The sequence below is a fragment of the Octopus bimaculoides genome, chromosome 9 (genome assembly GCF_046866305.1).
Source record: "Octopus bimaculoides isolate indiv1 chromosome 9, ASM4686630v1, whole genome shotgun sequence".
NCBI classification, from domain to species: domain Eukaryota; kingdom Metazoa; phylum Mollusca; class Cephalopoda; order Octopoda; family Octopodidae; genus Octopus; species Octopus bimaculoides.
In genome coordinates this window covers 18,519,755-18,543,317 of record NC_142936.1, presented here as the reverse complement: position 1 = coordinate 18,543,317, position 23,563 = coordinate 18,519,755, and the positions used below count along the sequence as shown (strand labels likewise).

The following is a 23,563-nucleotide window of genomic DNA, read 5'->3' as shown; positions in this document are numbered from 1 at the left end:
AGAAACTCTGCCAAATCAGATTGGAGCCTGGTGTAACCACCTGGTTCACCAGTCCTCAGTCAAATCGTCCAACCCATGCTAGCATGGAAAGCGGACGTTAAACGATGATGATGACGATACACAACAGTTAAATAAGTGCTACACTTTGATGATGATGGTGTTTGTGGTAAAGATACACAGAGAAAAGCTAAGAGTAAATAGTGAGTTCATATCTAATAATACAGTGCATTAAAGATGAGGTGTAGCTGTCTTGTAGATCTGTCCAACCTATGAAAGATCAAAGATGATGATGATGACTGGTGATGACAACCATTGGAATCAAACAAGAAAAAAAGGTAAAGAAAAACAAGGAAGCCATTTCTTTGAACATAAATAAATATAATTTACTTTTTTTCCCCATACAGATGATTTCTGTTTTCTCCCTTATTCTAGCCACTTCAACCCCCAATCAATGTTTAAAAAAAAACTCAGCAAAGTATGGAATCTACAAAGAAACACATTGCATTACAGAAGAGTCCATATGTTATTATTAAGAGACAAAAAAAAAAAACTGTAATCTTTCTTTCCTTTATAAATGGTGGGTTCTGTTTCTTGTGTCATGTTAGATAATTCCAAATCGAAAGAAATATTCTCAGTAACCAATTCCAACATGATTTTACTCCTTGTGAGTATTCTTCAGCTAATAATCAGCTTTTATTTTGTTATAGATTTTTTCTTCTTAGTTTGATTTACTTGGTGGCTGTATGTATTTGTCACTTATATTTTAATATATATGTGCCAGCAAGCACAAGATGGCTCGGTTATGTATGTATGCAAGTGCGTACATATATAGACTATAAGAAAATAACAACGCTACATCAGTTAACTTCCTTTGACTACAGATACAGCTTCAGTAACGGCTAACTTACTGTAGTATTTCACATTACTGGGAATATTAGCGATAAAATTGAACATTGTTTGGACACCTGTGGGAAAGAATAAATAACATGTTGAAATAGACATATATTAAAATGATGCGATAACATTGTTTCAAAAAAAAAAAAAAAAACTGTTTGATATTAACAGAGTATGAGAAATAAGTTAAGACAGCACTGCATTTAATGATAACACCACTTAATCCAATGAATTTATACTTGCATGTAAAACATACATACTCAGGAGAGATAAACTAACAAAGATGTCTCAAAACGGTCACTTGATACTTGTTGTTGGCATTCCGTCGCTTACGACGTCGAGGGTTCCTGTTGATCCGATCAACGGAACAGCCTGCTCGTGAAATTAACGTGCAAGTGGCTGAGCACTCCACAGACACGTGTACCCTTAACATAGTTCTCGGGGATATTCAGCGTGACACAGTGTGACAAGGCTGACCCTTTGAATTACAGGCACAACAGAAACAGGAAATAAGAGTGAAAGAAAGTTGTGGTGAAAGAGTACAGCAGGGTTCGCCACCATCCCCTGCCGGAGCCTCGTGGAGCTTTAGGTGTTTTTGCTCAATAATCACTCACAACGCCTGGTCTGGGAATCGAAACCGCGATCCTATGACCGCGAGTCCGCTGCCCTAACCACTGGGCCATTGTGCCTCCACTCTTGATACTTGAAATAGCAGCAAAATCTCAACCTACCATTTTAATAAAAGATATATATCACTTAATGTAATTATGGATTTAGGAAAAGACAGAATGATGGTGACCAGGACATCTTTGATCACAGCTCTCCTCAAACACGAGTGATGGGCTAAAAGACAACATTCAGATATGTGTTTGTGTATGTATAAATGATATGACCAAGAGCAGTAATATACTATTTTTACATGACCATATCACACGGATAGAACATACACTGAGCTACTAAGTAGTAATTATAATTTCAAATGCTATTACAGCTCCTCCTTCCTAGGAAATGCTAGTTGCTTTAGTTCCCTTCTCAGAATAAGTACCAGCTTCACTACACACCTGGACAGATTTTGTTAGAAGTAGGAGCAGGGCAATGTCCATTATTATTGCAGGACACACCATGAACTGTGAGATTGTTGAGTTTAAACAATCTCATCAGTACAAACATGGACAGGGAATGATTTCTAGACATCTGCAGTCCTGGAGAGTGAGACACAGAGGAGCAATGACTATTGATATGAATATCAAACGGAGAGAGAGAGAGAGTGTGTGTGTGTGTGTGGAAAGAGTATGCAACCAGCTTGTTGAAAAGAGTAGAGGTTAGGAAAGGCAACTAGCATTAACATTATTCAAGTGTAAATATTTATAATTACAAAACCTATTCATTAACTTTGTGTGTGTGTGTGTGTGCTAATCCAGTTAACCTTTTGTTCTGTTTTGCAACAAATAATTTACAAATTAAAATTTATACATAAATCTACAGAAGTAAGGACTCTACATCTACAATGCTTTTATGTCAAACACTTAACTAACATGTAGGAATGTTACCTATAATTTAGCAATGTATTTATTCAATTTATATATTGTTACAACTTTGGGGTTTTATACTGTTTCATATTTACACTGAGTCTTTGTTGGCTAATTTGATTAGTTTCTCCTCATCTATTTAAATCGGTGCTTAGGTTTGGTATAATTGGACCCGAGTAGCTGGAGATGATTTCATTCTGCCCTATAAAATGGTTCTAAATAGCACAAGTAAACAGATCTCCCCTTACAAGAGGAATTTACAACTTCTGATCGCTTAACTTTCCCCAATAAATCTTCTGGAATCTCTAATGATATGCATCCAGAAATATAGTTTAATACAATCTAATAACTTGATCAGGCAACACCTGGAACAAATAAAAGCACTGGCTTTCTGGTTCATAAAAGGAAGTAAATTAGTACACTGTTGTTTAGCTGATCTAAAACTGACACCTAAAGTTATGAAAATGAATTGAGATAGGTAGAGTTAAATAATTTGTCCTAAAACCAGTAGCAACCTGGGATTATTTACTGCAAAAACTAAAATCGAGAGCCAAGATGCTGACAACCCTCATATACAATCCTTGCTACCCTGTTGTTATTGTATTTATTAACTATAAGCCACAAACAACACACTCTAAACTCAAGCACTGTAAAAATTTTAACACTCCTTTTAATTACACCCAGAAGAAATGCTGCCAACTTACACCAACCAATTCTATCTTACTTTTGTCTTCAGCAACCAATGCCTAAAACTCTGGATAGGCATGACTGTGTGTAATTAAGAATCCCATTCAACAACCAGGCAGTTTCAGGTGTGTTCTCACTACGTGGCATTCAATGTCTTCTACTATAGCCTCAGGCTGACCAATGCTCCATGACTGAAATTTGGTAAATAGAAATTGTGTGGAAGCCGTCTGTGTGTGTATGTGTGTGTGTGCATGCACGAACATCACTGCATGTCTTTGCATTGATACTGCTTTGATTGCAGAATCATTTGTACCAAGCGCATACATATGTCCAGCAGCCCAGTGAAGACCAACAGAATGAGCACCTTCCTTGAAAAGAAAGTTTAGTAACGAAGAGTGTTTGGTTGCAGAATATTGCCTTGTCCAAAGCTGATCATCATCATCATTTAAGGTCTGTTTTCTATGCTGACATGGAATGCATAGCTTGACAGGAGCTGGTAAGCCAGACGACTGCACCAAGCTCTAGTGTCTACTTTAGCACGTTTTCTATGGCTGAATGTCTTTCCTAATACAACTGCTTTACAGAGTGTACTGGGTGACTTTTAGGTGACCCCAGCACCAGCAAGGTCTACAAGTAACTTGCAAGACAAAGACCCTTCAACTGAAGTAGGAGTAGTATCGAGTGAGATGGATTTGTGCAATCTGTGCTTGCAAGAATTCCTGGCTCTTGGGCTTGTCAACTATATTACATACATACAGACAGACAGGCATTTTTGGTTTTACAAAGATTGGGTAATCTATGGCTATAGCAGAAGACCCTAGCTCATTGTATCACACAGTAGGATTAAACTTTAACCCTTATGTTTGTAAAGTAAACTACTTTATCATATGGTCATGTCAAAATCCTTGTTTAGTTTAGTTCAGTTGAGATATAAGCAACAAGGGTTGGAGTGTGGAGGAGTTTCAATCGGTCAATTTCGTTGTTTATAGTAATAAAAGCTTCAGTAAACTTCTGTATATGCAGCTCTGTTAATTCTTGAAGACATAATGGATCACTTACCTCCGTTCCACATACCAAGACCTGAGGTAATTGCATTCCCTGGAGATGGAATCTGGAAAAGCATAAGTAATAAAACCAGTTCAACACTGCAACTATTGTATCACCACTGTTAGTATCATCATCATCACCATCACCATCACCACCACCACCATCATCATCATCATTGTGACACTGGGGTACAAATATATGAAGCCCAATATACCCATCATGACTACCCATCTGATAAGGGTACACCAGGCACAATTCCACTGAGGTCGACTTAGTCTTTCATCCTTTTGAGGTCAATAAATTAAGTACCAGTGAAACATTGGGGTTGATGTAATTGATTAGTCCCCTCCCGCAAAATGTAGGCCTTGTACCTGTAGTAGAAAGGTATTATTATTATTATACTTGGAGGTATCAAATTGTTGGATCAGGTGATGAAAGTTACAGAAAGGCTCATAGCCCAACTAATTAGGGACGGGGCTAGTTTAGATGAGATGCAGTTTGGTTCTGTGCTAGGGGGAAGCATCACTGATGCTATATTTCTGGTAAGGCAGCTACAAGAGAAGTACCTAGCCAAAGACAAGCCTCTGTACTTGGCTTTTGTGGACATGGAGAAAGCCTCTGTCAGGGTGCCCTGATCCCTTATCTGGTGGTCAATGTGGAAACTAGGGATAGATGAGTGGTTAGTGAGATGTGTATAAGCCATGTACAGAGATGCTGTCAGTAAGGTGAGGGTTGGCAACGAGTATAGCAATGAATTCAAGTAGGGATCAGTCCTCTTCTTCATCATTATCCTCCAGGCAATAACAAGCAACAGTCCTCTTGTTCATCACAGTCTTCCAGACAATAACAGAGAAATTTAAAACAGGCTGCCTCAGGGAATTCCTCTATGCTGATGACCTTGTTGTTATTGCTGAATCACTACCAGAACTAGAGAAGAAGTTTCAGTTGTAGAAAGAAGGTCTAGACTCAAAGGACCTTAGAGTTAACCTAACAAAAACCAAAGTTTTAGTAAGTAGGAAAGCAGACAAATCACAAATCCCTTCAGATAGATGGGCCTTGCTCGATCTGTAGGAAAGGTGTAGCCAACAATTCCACAAGATGTACCCATTGTAAGCTATGGACATATAAGAGATGCTGCAATATCAGAGGAAGGTTAACTGGGAAGATAGGTTTTGTGTGTGGAAGGTGCACAGGTACAATAAACACAAAAAATGTACAGAAAATAGACTCCATCAAATGCCAGTGGGGTAAGCTAGAGGTAGTTGATAGCTTCTATTATCTAGGTGATCAAGTTAGTAGCAGAGGTGGGTGCTCCGAGAGTGTAGCTGCAAAAATAAGAATAGGCTGGGCAAAGTTCAGAGAGCTCCTACCTCTGTTGGCAACAAAGGGTCTCTCCCTCAGAGTGAAAGGCAGATTGTATGATGCCTGTGTGCAAACAGTTGTACTACATGGCAGTGAAACATGGGCTGTGGCCACCAAGGACATGTAAAGGCTTGAAAGAAATGAAGCTAGTATGCTTCACTGGATGTGCAATGTCAGTGTGCATGTATGATGAGAGAAAAGTTGGGCATAAGAGGCATCAGATATGGTGTGCAAGAGAGACGACTGTGCTGGTATGGTCATGTGATGCATATGGATGAGGACAGCTGTTTAAAGAAGTGCCAATCCCTAGCCGTGGAAGAAACCTGTGGAAGGGTAGACTCAGGAAGACATGGGAAGAGGTGGTGAAGCATGATCTTCGAACTAGTGACTGAGACCTTTGGCAATATGCTGTGCTTGAGAAGATCCATCAAGTTAAGTGAAATAATAGTTGTGGCTGATACAGTGTCATGTAATTGGCACCCATGTTGTTGGCGTATAAAATGCATCTTTTGAGCATTGGGCCTCACAAAGGCAATGTGGCCGATACCAATGATGCGTAACTGGCCCCCATGCTGGTGGCATGTAAAAAGCACCTGTCGAGTGTTGGACCTCATGGAGGCAATGTGGCCAATGCCAGTGTTGTGAAACTGGCATCGGTGCTAGTGGCATGTAAATAACACATTTCAAGTGCTGGACCTCATGGAGGCAATGACAAATGTCCAAGACCTTTGGCAATATGCCATGCTCGAGAAGAAGACCGGCCAAGCCAACTGAAATTGTAGTTGTGGCAGATACTGGTGTCACGCAAATGGCACCTGTGCCAGTGACATGTAAAAGCACACATTACACTCTTGGAGTGGTTGACGTTAGGAAGGGCATCCAGCCGTACAAACCATGCCAAATCAGACTGGAGTCTGGTGCAGTCTCTCGGCTTACTAGCCCTGGTCAAATCACCCAACCCATGCCAGCATGGACAACAGACATTAAATGATGATGATGATGACTCAAATTCTGCTGAGGTCAACTTTGCCTTTTATCCTTTCACGATTGATGAAATATGCACCAGTCAAACACTGGGGTCAATGTAATCGACTAGTCCCCTCCCCACTAATTTGAGGTCCTTTGCCTTTAGTAGAAAGGATTATCAGTACTATCATTAATAAGGCAGCAAGCTGGCAGAATTGTTAGCATGCTGGACAAAATGTGTAGTGGCAGTTTGTCTAGCTCTATGTTCTGAGTTCAAATTCCACTGAGGTTGACTTTGCCTTTCATCATTTCGGGGTCAATAAAATAAGTACCAGTCAAGTACTAGGGTTGATTAATCAACTAACTCCATCCTGCCCAAATTTCTGTAGTTGGAAGAATTATCATAATTAAGGTGGAGAGCTAGCAGAATCATTGACACATTGGAGAAAATACTAAGTAGCACTTGTTCCAACTTTATGTTCTGAGTTCAAAATCCACCAAGGTCAACTTTGTCTTTCATCCTTCCAGGATCAATAAAATAAACACTGGAGTCAAATGCAATTGACTAGCCTCCTTCCCTCACAATTGCAAGCCTTGTGCCAAAACTTAAAATCATCATCATTATTGTCATACAAGGGCAATGGATCTGTAGAATCATTAGAGCAGAGAAAATGCCTGATGGTATTTGTTGCAGCTCTTTGCATTCTGAGTTCAAATCCTGCTGAGGACAACTTTGCCTTTCACTCCTATAAGGTTGATAATAATATCAGTCAAGTATTAGAAAGAGTGGTACTGACTAACCACTTTTGTTCAAAAGTTCTAGTCCTTGTGCCTAAAATTATCATCATTATCATCAATAGAGTACTATAGAGTACCTGTTGATGATTGTTATAAGGCAGATGTACCTTTGCAACTCCACCACTTCATCTGTTATCTTGGTACAAATATTCCAAAGCTGATTACGCTTTCTGACATCAAAACAATCTGTTTAGGTCTTGCTTCATGTATTCCCATTAATGTAAAACATGTGCCAATGTATTTGATACAGTTTTCTGTCATTGTCTTTTTGCAAAAACACACACTGTCACCAGAGGCATATCAACATCTGTTTAAAATAGGACAATAAAATATGCACAACTCATTTGATAAAATAGATGTCAAGTTCACAAAAACACTACCAGCTGAAGAATAGACAGTTTACATCTCATCACCTATTCTGTACAGTATTAATAACAAAAGGACATAGTTCTTTCTATTTCCACCCCACTGCTCCTCAACCACCATAATGATCAAAAAGCAAAGTCTAATTTTGTAAGCATAATGAAAAGAAATGTTTTTTTTTTTTAATTTAATAAAATTTCCAAAATAGGTTTGCATACTTTAAGAAGAAGTAAATAAACATTTGAGGAATCTTTCTTTGAAAAAAAATATTGGTACTTAAATTCAAACGCTGCCTGAAATATTGGTTCTTAAATTAAAGGCCTGACTGATACATTAGAACACAACCACTTCTCAAGGTAAATAAAGTTATATGTTATGAATTCTAAATAGTCCACTTCATCTTGATCTAAATAAGTACAATGAAGAGGTGTATTGTGCTTAGGAAATCTGCAGAAGTGTTTGAATAAGAAGCATCCTGTTAAGTTTAGTGCTGAACTGAAATCCTTCCATGGGCCAAGAGATGGCAAGAAGATACCGACTACCTTAGTGTAAAGTATTTAGCAGCTTAATTTATTATTTCATCAGAAGAGTTAGAACAGTGCTATGGCCCTTTTGTAAATTCTTCCAGTCAGAAGAAGAAGAATTGTGACATGATTTATGCAAACCATCCCAAGATTAAATCAGAGAGGAAGAGAGAACAAGACCATGGCTGCTGTAGACCCACCCAAGATTTAGTCAAAGAGATGGTCAGAACAGTGTTATGGCCTCTGTGAACTATTCTAAGATTTAGTCAGAAAAAAAAAGTCTCCATAAAATAACAATGTTGATATAGATCCTTTGTAAAGCCTTCCAAGCCAACAAGATTTCACTTTTACATTGCCAGGTTAACTAATCATAAAGAAGCTTAAGTTTTTGATTTCAGTCTTACCTTGCTAATGTATTCTGTAGCTGTTGCAGGTAGAATAGTTTCACGGACATTTTCTAAGGCTGCAGAACCTTCACCGGTATCACTCCAAACTCCCTGCTTAACTGTATAGTAAACAGCACCACCAGTAATTGCTACTTTAGCTGAGTTTCTGGAAATAAATATGAGCAAAACAAGCAAGATGGCTGTGAAATTTTAAATAGGTTTGTAAGACATTTTGAGAAAATTTTTTATTTTTTTAAAAGAAGCCTTGATGGAGACATTGTGAAATGAGAGAAGCAGTAATTGGGTGGAGTGAAGCAAGGCTGTGTGGTAAGTAGCTTGCTTACCAGCCACATGGTTCCGGGTTCAGTCCCGCTGCGTGGCACCTTTGGCAAGTGTCTTCTACTATAGCCTCGGGCTGACCAAAGCCTTGTGAGTGGATTTGGTAGACGGAAACTGAAAGAAGCCCGTCGTATATATGTATATATATATATATGTGTGTGTGTGTGTGTTTGTGTCTGTGTTTGTCCCCTCACCAATGCTTGACAACCGATGCTGGTGTGTTTACGTCCCCCGTAACTTAGCGGTTCGGCAAAAGAGACCGGTAGAATAAGTACTAGGCTTCCAAAGAATAAGTCCTGGGGTTGATTTGCTTGACTAAAGGCGGTGCTCCAGCATGGCCGCAGTCAAATGACTGAAACAAGTAAAAGAGTAAAGAAAGTATTACTTCAGTCACAGTTGAACAACAGACAATTGAGAATCGGAGAAATAATTCAATTTCATGCTGTTAAAGTTGAGATTCACACCTAGATAATATTTAGGGTACTTGTCAACCTATTATGATCTTTGAATATAAATCCTGATGATAACTCAAGAGATTTAATGCAAATTAGTGAAAATAATTTCAGCAGTATTATAATTAACTACTAAGATTTACAAAAAATAAAGAGCAACAGGCACATTGATAGAACTTGAATCACATAGCTACTGTAATTATATTGTTCAGATAAAACAGTGAATTAAAATAAGAGTAAAAAAATAAATACATTTAAAGTACCTAATTTGAGAAGAAGTGATGACAGTAACATGTACTCTATTGTGAAATAAGTAATATGACTAGCTGGTAAGTGATTGATGAGTGGTTCAAGTCCTATCCCTTCCCAACCATATGGTTTAAGGTTCATTCTCACTGCATGGCACCTTGTGTAAGTGTTCTACTTATAACCCTGGGCCAACCAAATCTTTGAATGAATTTGTAGATGGAAACTGAAAGAAGAACATATATCCATGTGTGTGTCTTTGCATTTGTTCCCTACCACCATTTGACAACTGGTATTGGTTTCTTTACATCTTCATAACTTAGTGGTTTGGCAAAAAATGACAGAATAAGTACTAGACTAAAAAAATTAAAAAATTAAAAAAAAAAAAATGTATGAATATTGCAGAAACAAAAATGTTGAGATATTTAGCTAATGATTACAGTTTTAACAGAGACAGCCATCAAGTCAATAACCTCAAATTTTATAAAATACAGGGAAAAAAAGAAACTGGAAAGAATTTCTCTTCCTTTTAGTGACCTACACTCTTGGAATGGTTGGCATTACGAAGGGCACCCAGCCGTAGAAACCATGACAAATTAAAGTGGAACCTAGTGAGTTCTCCAGCTTACCAACCGTCACTCAAACCATCCAACCCATGCCAGCAGGGAAAGTGGATGTTAAATGATGATAATGATGATGTTCTCAACTGGGGTCTGTATATGATTTTGTTGTTAAAGTTCATGTGCAATAAATTGGTTACACTTCTACAATGCACAAAATATCTTAACAGGCAGCTTTTAAGCTAGCTCCTGTGGAGGGCTCTTCATTGGGCCTTGGGCCCAAGAATGACACTTCATGCATTGAGTACATATTAAATTTTATCAAACTTGAACAACATTTTTCAAGTGATGAACAATTTTCATCAAAACAATGATGAAATTTGTTGACTTGGAAGTTATTGCAAAGCTGCATGATAAACAACAATTTTTGTCTTCCTATTTGGAGGTCAGTACAAATAGCTTGTTTCCATTCCTTACCCTTGAACAACCAACATATAGCTGGCTGTAGGCAACAATAAACCTTTTAAAAGATCAATGATAATTCTTCTGCCGCCACTTAATTTAAAGATGTACATATTTGATGTACATAGGGCCTTACTTTTCATACAAACAATTATTTGTAGTAGCTGGTATGTATCTAAACTCCTGTTCGTAATTTGAAGGGAAATTACATCACTGTCACTAAACACTACTTTAAAGTGCAATTTTTATGGTTTGGAATTGCTCTAAATGTATTTGACCATAAAATTTAGTATTTTTTAAGGTAGTAATAAAATAGTTGAATCTATTTTTATGCAGTCATAGTGTGCTAAGTTTCCATAGCTCCGACGGCTGACGGCATGAAAATAGGTCTGATAAATTTTATTAAAATCTGAAAAAATACTAAGTTTCCAACATTTTTATGGCAGAGTTATGGGAGGTGATATTGTATGAGAGTGTGAGTTCAATACGTATTTCAGTTCTGAACATTATGAAACCTGTGTTTAGGTTAAATTATTTGATACAGTTGTAATATTTAGAGAAAGATTTTTCTCAAAATGTTACGATTAAGAAAAAAATCAAGAATGAAGAACAGTAGAAGTGTCATTAAATAGAGAGAGAGAGGGGTAAAGCACGAGGAATAGTAGAAGTATCATTGAATATAGAGAGAGGGGTAAAGCATGAGGAATAGTAGAAGTGTCATTGAATAGTAACAGAGGGGGTCAGAGGAGTAAAGTTGAAAAGTGTGACTCACTGACATTTGCTTTCGCATTTATTATTTTATATATATATATATATATATATATATATATATATATATATATATATATATATATATAGAGAGAGAGAGAGAGAGAGAGAAAGAGATACATACAGAGTTAACAAAATAAGTTGCAGGATGAGTGCACATATGAGGCTTAGTGTCAGGCAATGAGTAAAGAAATATGATACATGCATATTGTGAAAAAGACTCAGAGAGACAAGAGAATGGAAGTAAATGATAGGGTAATTATGGAGGAGTTATACAAATGAAAATTTTGTTTTATTTGATAAATTATAATTACTGTATGCATGCCATGATTCCTGACATTATCCAAAGAGGAAGAAGCATACTTCAAAGTAACCTGTTATATGACAGACAACACTTTAATAATATCAATAATAATTGGTAATCTTGCTAATGCTGTACGTTTTAAAAACATCCTTGACTTCTAATACAAATCTAAAACCACATAATATATTAAACAAAATTGAGCAACGAGAAATAAATTGAGTTTTGTTACTATAAATACCTTTGTTTCGGTGATTTTAAAAATAACAAAAAATTTAGTAAAATAACTATCAAGTTGTGTTTGAAACAAATTAACGAGATTTTGACAGGAAGTTTTAATTTAGATCACTTTAAAACATGAAGTTTGTGTCATAGAACCATGAATAGTCCCAGTGAGTTAATCTTCACCCCATAATCCCCCAAAATTTGATATTCAAGTCATTTGTGTAGTTTTGGTCATTTCATATATCTCATAGTAGATATTATAGTTCTATATGAGAAATCTATAACTGTACCGTGCATATAATTACTGGTTGTAAATAAAACATAAAAATATATTTAAATGTAGTGTCATGTCACTTCAATCAGTTATTTTTGAAAATTTTGTGGCGTCTTTTGATAATTTATTGCTTTCGTGATGTTCAGGAGGTCAAGGACGTCTTTTCAAATCAACCGGCTCCAGGAAGATGGCTAAGTAATCTTTTGCTCTTGTTTTAGACATTTAGTACTTACTGATGAGCAAAACAGCAAAATATACACTCATACAGATTATAATATACTCATATAGCTGTGATCTTATTTAAAAGTCCGAATCATTGTCAAAATAACGAAACTTAAAGGAGAGTGATGTGTACTATTTAACTACATCTCGGAGTATGAGATCAATATATCTTTCGATATGTAATTACAGCACTTGACGTTCTAAGTTGAAATTGAACAGAGGTTGCTGCTGCTATTAATTCTTGTGAGATCGATAAAACAAATTAATAGTAGTCAAATTGGGTAAATTTAACTATAATAAATATCTCCTAAAATGTGCGCCGTGTGGGCATGTAGAAATAATTAAAATTATCACTGTCAGGTCACAGTCTCGACAAATTAATTAATTAGTGCAATTCAAATTTGTGTGGCGCGAAATGGACGGGCGAAAAATAAGGACATTTTCTGTTACAATATAGAAATTGTAATTGAAGTGTCGACCGTCACAAGCCATCGATCACATCCTTATTTATCATGTTATAGTAGGTTGCATAATATTGACACTTCAAGCGTGCAGAATTACGAAAGTTCAGTTTGATATTTATTTAAATGTATTTTTTATTGATATAATTTTTGTCTATTGTTTAATAAGTAAAGGAATTAGTTTATTGAAACTATCTTAATGTTACTTTAAGTGCAATATAAGTGTTAATGTTTTGAATGCTGAAGGTAAAAAAAAATCGACCTAGATAGGATAGAGAAACACAAAGGTCGAAAAGACACGTGCACAAGTCCGTGGTTGAAGAAAGATTATTGCTGACACCGAAGATCACTGTATCTGCTTAAACAACAGGCGTTTCAGTGTGAGAACTGTTAAGAACGTGGAAATCAACTTGATAGTGAAATATATGTATTTCATGAAATATTTTCGACAGAGACTACTTACATTACAACATTGGAGAACGTCGCCATCTTCCACCTTGCTGATGTTTAAAGTACTGACTAGTCGATAATATATAGGAAGATTAGCTAAAAAAAAAAGACAAGTTTAGTACCGATAAAACATAAATAAATAATGTTTACAAACAAACATGAAATATAAAAACTGTGGGACTTTGAAAGGCAAAACGATAATCGTAGAAAGTTCAGAAAAAAAATTTTAAGATTCCGCTTTAAAATTGATCGATTTGTTTTGTCTTAATAGCTAGAAGTGACAAGGGATAATACTCTATTATATAAATGAAAGTGGTAGGAAAGTTATCTTCCTTAACTTAAAGGTGGTTATTGCATTCTTTGATGTTGCTTAACTTGGGTATAGTCAAGATCCAGTAGACTTACGAGGAAAAGTGTTCTACCTGTAAACCTCCCTACACTTTTTACTCTTATTATCCAATGTGTCTTTTTTATGAGGGTTTTGGGCAATTTGAAGATGTGTCAAATATTTCTTGCCGGACCATTAATGTTGAAACTCCAATGAAGGAACCTTGGATCTAGGTTAGAAACCGGTTCTTTCTCTATTGTCAAGAACTCTTGAAATAAACTAAGTAATGACATACATAAATACATGTTCCAACATTCAAGTAAGGAAAGATATGGAAGAAAGAAATTAGTTGACATTATTTTTCAGCAGTGTGATGTATCCAAAGACCTTATAGCAATACTCGGTAGCGTATAGTCAACTGAGTTGCTAGCAGTGTATTACTGGTACTTGCTTTATCAAGCCTACAAACAGTCTTTATATAGATGCTCGACCTGCTAGAAAATCAGCTAAGGCTCTCTTAGATTACACCTTGAAAAATTAAAACCACAGTGGATGATCGAAGTATAATACGCCTGAATAAAGGATGTAGTTATGACGAACTTTTTCAGGTTTTATTGGGGTTAAACAACATCGCCGTGAACAAGTCATTAAGGAACTTGTACTAAACATCACAAACCTTACTGTGAATGAAATAAGAATGTAAACACTTTCTTTCTACGCTTTTAATGTGTAGAGGTTCTCCTCTTCTTTTTCTGCATATCACCATGGGAAAAGTATGCTTACATTCTTATCCTCCTGGTGCTAGCCCAATACGTGACTGCTTTATGCTATTGGTTGTGGAGCGTAGCCGGATACGTCTTCTCTGAGGAACTCTCAATAAACCCGATATAGGATTTCCTTTCCACTTTCTCTGCACATCAGTAAATAGAAACAATGTTTACATCCTTATGTGTGCGCGTGCAGAATCAAGTTTTTGTTGTTGTTGTTATAATAATAATAATAATTATTATTATTATAGATAATATAGGACTGCTATGACTCCTCTGGAGGGAATATATAAATAAAGAAGAAGAGTTCCATAATTAAATTTGCTGAACACAATATTTCGGTATCTCGCATACCTTCAACGGGTTCGAAATTTGGTATGTTAGTCTACTTCATTATTATTATTATACTTAAACAATACGAAGAGCGCGATGCGATTGCAATGTATATTTTATTAGATGAACGACATTTCGACTGCAAGCCTGTCTTTTCAAAATGAAAAGGGATAAAAATTCAAAATTATAGAAATTCAAATCCAAATTATGAACGAGAGCAACCAGCGTCCACACGTTGATGGAATGACACCATCAGTCTTCAAAGTTCAGTTTTACAACTGGCAAAAAGGAAAAGAAAAAAAAAAAAAGAAAGAACGTAAAGTAAAAAGAAAAGGAAAGCGAAGAAGAATATTTAATCAAACAGTTTTGTGTAAATTTGATGAAATTCTCTTATCATTTTATTCATTCCACCAGGGCGTGATGTTAATAACCCGCAAACATATTTCTCCTCATTCGGGTTCTTAACATCACGCCCTGGAGGAATAAATAAAATGACGGGAGAATTTCCTCAAATTTTCACAAAACTTTGATTGAATATTCTTCTTTTTCCTTTTCTCTTTTATTTCCTTTCCTTTTCTTTCTTTCTTTCTTTCTTTCTTTCTTTCTTTCTCTTTTTTGCCAGTTGCAAAACTGAACTTTGAAGACTGCTGATGTCATTCCATCAACGCGTGGACGCTGGTTGCTCTCGTTTATATTTTGGGTTTGAATTTCTATAATTTTGAATTTTTATCACTTTTCACTTTGAACTCGACAAAGACAGGCTTGTTGTTGAATTATCGTTCAACCATTAAAATATCTATTGCTATCGCATTGCGCTCTTCATATTGTTTGCCTTTGAGTTACGTCAATCCTTTTAAAATCGGGTATTTTGTTCGAGTTTCTCTATCGTTATTCTCAGTATGTTGTGATTTTACCAATGCCTAGATATTTGCAGTGTTCTTTGTGGGGAGCACAAGTGATAGAAAAACCGTTGGTGCACATATTTTGGGTTTGGGAGACTGATTTTCCACGTTCAGTAATGAAATACGAACACTGCTTTTGGCTGAATCCCATTCCTATGTCAGCTAAAAATGTTATTAAGTTCAGTTGTTTTTTGGCATTATAAACATTTGTTAGCATAAATCTTCAGATCATTCACAAGGAGGACGAGTGCATCTTTGCCATTTCAAGGCTTTAACCATTTGTGTTGTTGGAAAGACGGTCTCTGAAACCTACTGCTGGGCTACTTTCTTTTTTACTAATTTAGAAAACGAGCCAGAAGCCAACACCACTGCCAACTCCTTAGTATTAGGCTGGCCCATGTACTAAGATACGAACCTATGGGTGGATGTTTCCTATACAGTTTCCACCAGGAAGGTGGTACCATTAATCTCGATCATATTGCTGGGTAAGATCCTAGTCCATACATCGGTCAGTGATTCCTTTAATTGATCGCTCGAAAGTATAGAGTAAGTTCTGCTCATCTTCATAAAACAGAGGTACTTTGACTTTTCCTTAGTTACCGTTGAATAAGTTATTCAAGCAAAGAAGTAAAACCTCTGGTGAGACAATTCTATTACAAATATTTCTTGGACTAAACCCTTGTCAGGTTCAAAATTATCTTCTGTTCAAAGCGAGCAATCGATTAAATCGACCTCAGTATTTTACCAGTAAAGGGAAGTAACCACTATCTGTGTATTTCTAAAGCTACAGGGGCTTCCCTTGCGCTCTCCGGAAAGTGTTGGAGGCAGCCGTCGCTGATACGTAAAATGAATTCACCTATATTGGGCAAGGAAGGACATGCGACACTATATTGTTTTCAAAAGCGATAAAAAGGCAAAGAGAGAAACCGAGTAGATGCATCACACGTTTGTATTTGGAAGAAACACAAGGATCACTGTAACAATCTTTTTCGAAATTACGTTCATCCCTGGCTCATAGTTACTTTTACAGTAATATGGTTAACGCTGATATGATTTTTGTTGGCATGTTGTGATCAGGTGGATGGGTAAACAAGTCTGTAAAAGTTTTGATAGTTGTCATTAGAGACTTTAGTCTCTTTCTATCACCTTTCAACATAATTCTATATTAAGGAATAGTAGAACAATTCAACAACATAATAAAAATAAGTTTTATTTTTGATGATGCTTGGTTTCGCAATTCCTGTCATTCAGCTTAGCAGCCGCTGATTAAGTTGTGGTTGGTATTGGAAAGATAAGAGCTACCTTGATGCCTGCCAGAGAAGCAAGTAGCTATCACCATCGAAGGTATCGTGGTGAAGTGCTTCGTTGAGGAGTGAGGAGTTGTCACGTAGAAGGTCTGTCGCTCAACTGCTTAAGAAAGTGAAACTCACTCTTTAAGTACTAGTTTTACTACGCTTGCACACTCGAGGGGCTTCCGGTGGTGAAGTCCCTTGTGCATGTGCAGAATAGTACTTCCTCAATGGCGGCTATAATTTCGCGCCACTACAAGTCCTTATGGCCTTACAAGACCACAAAATAATCTAGAAATCATATCCTTAGGACGTGCTGAGAAAAGGAGTTTATGGCTGATCATAAAGCCCTTCATTCATGAGCAGCAGCTGGTTTTCTACCCTACTTTAGTTTAATTATCTCTTCTCAGCTGATAACCATGAATATCTAATCGTTCTTGACAGCTTGCTTTCTTTTGCCTTTCATCTTTAAAAATGAATATGCACACGTTGAAGTTTTACGTCCATCATTAACCTTCCCTTGAAGTTCAAAGTACGTCAAAACACCAATCTTTTAATCGTGTCAAAAGCCATAGAGCTTTCTTCACAGCAGTGTGATGTATGTTCAGGGTTCTCTTCAGAGTCTCCAGGCAGTCTCTGTCATCTAGTAGAACTTGCTCAGATTTGCCTGACTCAATACCCCTAACCATTACCATACTGCATATCATACAGAAGACCAACATAAATGATTCCAAGCATGAGGGAGGGCTGATGGATTGTTTGGTGACATTTCTCAAGGATGAATTCACAATTGCACCCCTATCCCATATTTTCTAGTGATTGATGGTTCAAAACATCTATCATGGAGCAACAATCGTGTTGTATTTCCCTCGGAAGACTCGCAGAGATAACACAACGAGTTGTACAATTTAATTATTACATTTATTATTCAATTACATACAAAGTCATGTCCGCCATATATATCATGTCCGCCATATATATCAATGACATTCTACTACCCCAGTCATTCAAAACAACAACAATGAAACAATGAACTCAGACGAACCACATTGACACAGGACTTCAGACGAACACAAATCCAACAGTCCATATAACACCTCCGCACTGAAATTGATGCTACACAAGAAGTATCAACAGCAAAGTCTCTCTTGGGTTTTACGGGTTCTCTTGGACCGTCTTGGGTTGTCTGGTCCATACTCTGGAACGGGTAACATGGTCTTGGGTCTGGTTTGTCTTTGAGTTAGTGGCACAGTTTCCGAGATCTCCACCGGGTGATCTGTTGCAAATTGAAATACAGTGTTTTCTGCATCACCAGGTTCATTGTCTTCCTCAGTTGTGTACCGCGGTCGCAGCTGTTCCCAGTGTCGTCTCCACATCGGGCCATGAGGTATGACCTTCACGTTAAAGCAGCGAGTACCCAATGACTTCTTAATGATTGCTGGTACCCATCGAGGATCTTTGTCTCGGCGAGGTCCATAGTATAGTGCATACGCAGGATCTCCGGCCTTGTACTGCCTGATAACTTTAGCGACATCAGCCGAGCTTGGAGTCACCTGAGACTTATGTGCTTCCTTAGACTGTTTGCCTTGAGCAATGTGTACTGGCGATGGCAGCAGAGGAAATCCGAAGTGCGCAAAGTCTTCCTCAAGCAGATTTAAAGTGGCTTTGGAGGACGTGGAGGAAGTAGGATGAATGCATGGGTACTTGGAATAAGCATTTGTGATCACCAGCCAATCTCTACCCATAAAATTTATTGCGTGGTCCAGGTGTAAGCGACTCCACGGCTTTTCTGGTAACATCCATGGGTGAACTGGAGGCTTAGATGGCTGCTTTTGATGTTCGTTGCACGAATCACATCGTCGACTGGTTGTCTCTATAGCAGCATCGATACCAGGCCAATAAACAGCAGTTCTTGCTAGTTGTTTCATGCGTTCCATGCCAAAGTGTCCAAGATGCAGAAGATTGAGGATTTTTGGCTGAAAGCTATGTGGAATCACAACTCTAGATCCATGTATAAGGCATCCATGGCAGATACTAAGTGAGTTTGATAACTTACGGAACTTGTTGACTTCGTCATTGATCTCCATGTTCTTTGGTGGCCAGCCTTCACGGACGTAGCGCATCACTGTTGATATCACTGGATCTTTCCCTGACTCTTGACGGAGGACGTTAGCATTCACAGGTTGGACTTGAATACTGAGAGCTTTGATGGCACACACCATGTCTATGTCTTCACCATTTTCCTTTCTGTCAAAGTCGCTGTCATCACCGAATGGCAAGCGACTGAGGGCATCAGCATTGCCATGATCTGCTGATTTCCGATATTCAATGGTGTAGTCAAACTGGTTCAGCCACAGGGCCCATCGTGCTAGTCTGTTAGTCCTCGGAATGAATAGTGATGTCAGTGGCTTGTGGTCAGTCACGAGTACGAATTTACGACCGTACAAATACTGGTAAAACTTCTGCAAGCCAAATATGATAGCTAGGGCTTCCTTTTGAATTTGACTGTAGTTACGCTGTGCAGAAGTGAGAGTCTTGGACATATTGGATATTGGGCGTTCGCTTCCATCAGGATAGCGGTGAAACAGGACTGCTCCAATACCAACGTTTGATGCGTCGTAAGCCAGTCCCAAAGTTTTGTTTGGATCGATGAAAGTACATTTTTCAAGTGATCAAAAACTGACTGTTCCTCATCTCCCCACTTCCAAATAGTTGACTTTTTTGTAAGGCAATAGAGTGGCTCTGCTATACTGGCTAGGTTTGGGATAAACTTTCCATAAAACTGAACTGAACCTAGGAAAGATTTCAAGCTTGGTTCGTTCGTTGGAGATGGCATCTTTAAGACTGCTTCGACTTTGGATCCCTTCGTGATCCCTTCAGCCGACAAAATGTGTCCAAGGTATTCTACACTGGGTAGTGCAAACTGGCACTTTTCACGGCGACATCTGAGTCCATTGTCGCTTAGACGTGTGAGCAGACACTTTAGGTTGTTCAGGTGACTGTTTGCATCTTTCCCACTGACGAGTATGTCATCCTGGAAGACGGCCACTCCAGGTAGATCATGGGTCAGGTTTTCCATGATCTCCTGAAAGTAACCAGGTGCTGACTTGATTCCGAAAGGGAGTCGTTGTTGCAGGAGTACTCCATGGTGAGTGCTGAGTGCGAGTCTGCGTTGACTCTCTGGAGCCAGCTTGATCTGATTATAGGCATCAGCAAGGTCAATCTTTGTATATCCGAATCCACCTCCAAGTTTCTGCATCAGTTCAGCAGGGAGTGGCATTGGATGACGGTGATCAGCAAGTTGGTCATTAATTCCCACAGAGTAGTCACTACAAATCCGTAGTTTGGGCTTCAGGTTGCTTGAAGCGTGTGCTTTACGAATCGGTACCACTGGTGTTCCATATTCATTGAACTGGACAGGCTTCCAGATTCCCTTGGCGATGCCTTCTTCGTAACCTTTGGCTAGGTCATCACGAAGAGCAAATGGGACCGGACGTGCCTTGTGAAAGACTGGTGTTGCGTCCGCTTTGAACTTCACTTCCAGTTCAAAGTTCTTGAGACATCCCAATTCTTGCTTGAAAAGATCTGGAAATTCATCACACATGTGACAATCTTGCTGCAGGGAAACATAGAGCTCACTTGAGGTCTTTAGGTATATCCCTTCTGCACCTTCCTTCCTGGCTTGACTGTCTATGCTTTTCAAACCTAGAGCAGTGTCCACGGAAATTCCCAGAGTCTGGATAGCATTTCGACCCAGCAAATTAAGATCAGAGATCTTGGTGACTATGTAAGGTATAATATCCTGCTGCTGGATCCTTGGTTTGGCCCATGAAAGTTCTTAGAATAGGCAGGTCGTGCTTGCTAGCAGATTCATAGCGATGCTTGACATCTTGCAGCTTTGGTCTTCCAAGTTGTTTCCAGACTGACAAGGAAACAAAATTGCCTGTAGTAGCAGTGTCCAATTCCATTGTGAACAGTCTGTTCTGGATTGTTATTGGCACAATTAAACTGTGAGTGTCTCGGGAAATTTCACCTAGAATCGCCTTGACTAGCTCAGCTTTTGTGATTCTTTTCACGGGAGTTTGTGAATGACCATTGCGTTGCTGATGTTGTTTTTTCCTACACACCGCTTGCAAATGACCCTTTTTGTCACAAAAATGACATTTGGTTTCTCTGAAAGGACAGTCTGTTGCTTTGTGGGCCTTTCCACATCGGTAGCATTTCTCCTGGTTTGTGGAATAAGACTGCTGATGTTTCTTTTGAGGACTCTTATTCTTGTTCTGTTGGACCTTGTAAACTTGCTTGGTTTTGGAACCGTATACAGTTTCTTTTGCAACATTTGCTGCGTCTTCTGTCTCGATGGCAACTTGGACAGCACGGGCAAAATCTAGTTCTGTGTCTTTTATCTTAAAAAGCGCTTTCAGAACCGCTTCATTATTGACCGAACATATGAATCTCTGTCTCAGAGCTTCATCCTGTGGGTTGGTGATCGACGGAAAATCACAGGTAGCTGCATCCTGACGTATACGTGCTGCCAGCTCCTGGAGAGTTTCGCCTGGCTTCTGCTGCATATCACTCCAAAACTTGAAACGCTCTCTCACAATGAAAAGTTTTGGGTCAGACTGTTCTTTCATGAAGTCAACGATTTCGTCCATTGTCAAGTTGTTGATATCTTTAGGCGGATTTTGTTGGGTAGCCAGATTAGCAAGTTGCTTGTAAACAATAGCGGTCTGATTGGTCAGGAACACTTGTGCCATGCGTTGTTCAGGTACAGCATTAGCAGCCACAAACGTACGGAATCTTGACCAGTAATCAGGCCATAGTTCTGTTGCTGAATCAAATGCAGCAAATGGTGGAATCGACACTGTTGTTGAAGCAGCTGAAAAATAGCCACTAGAATCGCCTTCAACTTGTCGAGCACCAAACAGTTTTAACAGAGCGTCCATATCTCTCTGATGTTGTTGCATTTGCTTTTCCATTTGTTCCCTAAACAATTTAATAAGTTCTACTGTCTGTTTTTCAGCCATTGTTATTACGATGAATAATTTTACGGTAAAGTAAGCATGGATCCTACCGGCGACGCCAATAAACTCTGTTGTATTTCCCTCGGAAGACTCGCAGAGATAACACAACGAGTTGTACAATTTAATTATTACATTTATTATTCAATTACATACAAAGAACGCACTCACCCAATGTTCGTTGTAAATAAAACAAGAGTCATGTCCGCCATATATATCAATGACATTCTACTACCCCAGTCATTCAGAACAACAACAATGAAACAATGAACTCAGACGAACCACAGTGACACACGGAACGTCAAACGAATACTATATCCAACAGTCCATATAACAAATCGATTAGTCCTAAAACACTGTTACTAGTCAAAAGCCTGTCTAGGTTCTAAAGAATGTTTGACCAAAGCTTGAAGAAGCATTTTGAGAGTTTTAGCACCAAAATTTATGGGTTTTATGCAAAATTTCACATAGATGTATCACATGAATTTGTCAGCCATTGTTAAGAGAGAGAGTGTATGTGTGCATGTGTATCTGATTCTATCACAAGGTTACAAAACCTCACTGAGCTCAATAGATAACCTGAAGCCTGGCTTCAGATACATTTCTATTGAACAGCACATATAATTAAGAAATTTCTGATAATGCCTTGTCCAGGGTATTGTAATTTGAGTCTCAATGCTCTAGTGTACATCAAGAACATCCTTTTTCATGCTGGCTCCCATGACTGTCAGAGAAGCTGGCATGATGAAAATTAGAAGTAACTATCATCTTTTATGATATAAAATACATTTACTCTGTGTGTTGTATTGTGTTCTGTATCTGCTAAAATTTAATCAGTGTGTAGCATATACCTACATATGTTATGATACTTATTACTATATATAACATGTATACTGGTCTGGTTGATACCATGATAACATATACACACACACACACACTCAAGCTTATGTCTGTATGTGATAAGATGTTTTCATGTAGATGATACCACAAGATATTCTAACTGATGCTCTAAGAATTCTCCAATCGTTAAAACATCAGATAGAATGCATTGTGGTATTTGTTTCATCTCTCTGCTTCTCTGCACCCCATGTTCACAGCTCACTGAAGTCAAATTGCTTTTCATTCTTTTGGTGGTGTCAATACAATAGCACTCCATTTATAGAGCTAATACTCTGTGCCCAGCGTCGCCTTTCTGGCACTTGTGCCCGTGACATGTATAAGGATTTTCGAGCGAGATCATTGCCAGTGACCCTGGACTGGCTCTTGTGCGGGTGGCACATAAGATACACCGTTTTGAGCGTGGCCGTTGCCAGTACCGCCTGACTGGCCTTCATAGGATTTTCGAGCGAGATCGTTGCCAGTACCCCTGGACTGGCTCTTGTGCAGGTGGCACATAAAATACACCATTTTGAGCATGGCCATTGCCAGTACTGCCTGACTGGCCTTCGTGCGGGTGACACGTAAAAGCACCCACTACACACTGAGTGGTTCGCGTTAGGAAGGGCATCCAGCTGCAGAAACTCTGCCAGATCAGATTGGAGCCTGGTGTTGCCATCCGGTTTCACCAGTCCTCAAGTCAAATCGTCCAACCCATGCTAGCATGGAAA

The 23,563-nt window shown here is 38.4% G+C and overlaps 1 protein-coding gene and 1 long non-coding RNA gene across 2 annotated transcripts in view; one reads left to right on the top strand and one right to left on the bottom strand.

Annotated features, from left to right (window-relative positions):
- Positions 1-357: 357 nt before the first annotated feature.
- LOC106874425 (uncharacterized) lies at positions 358-13,431 on the bottom strand. The gene is made up of 4 exons (XM_014922155.2): positions 13,330-13,431; positions 8,575-8,722; positions 4,170-4,221; positions 358-965 (listed from the first exon to the last, which is right to left on the bottom strand). The coding sequence occupies exons 1-4, from the start codon at positions 13,353-13,355 to the stop codon at positions 862-864; spliced, it is 330 nt and encodes a 109-aa protein (XP_014777641.1). The 5' UTR covers positions 13,356-13,431; the 3' UTR covers positions 358-861.
- Positions 12,324-23,563, top strand: part of LOC128248702 (uncharacterized) — a 28,563-nt gene continuing 17,323 nt past the window's right edge. The window contains exons 1-2 of the long non-coding RNA XR_016243067.1: positions 12,324-12,378; positions 14,663-14,786. This is a non-coding gene — a long non-coding RNA (uncharacterized LOC128248702). The remainder of the gene's footprint in view (positions 12,379-14,662; positions 14,787-23,563) is intronic.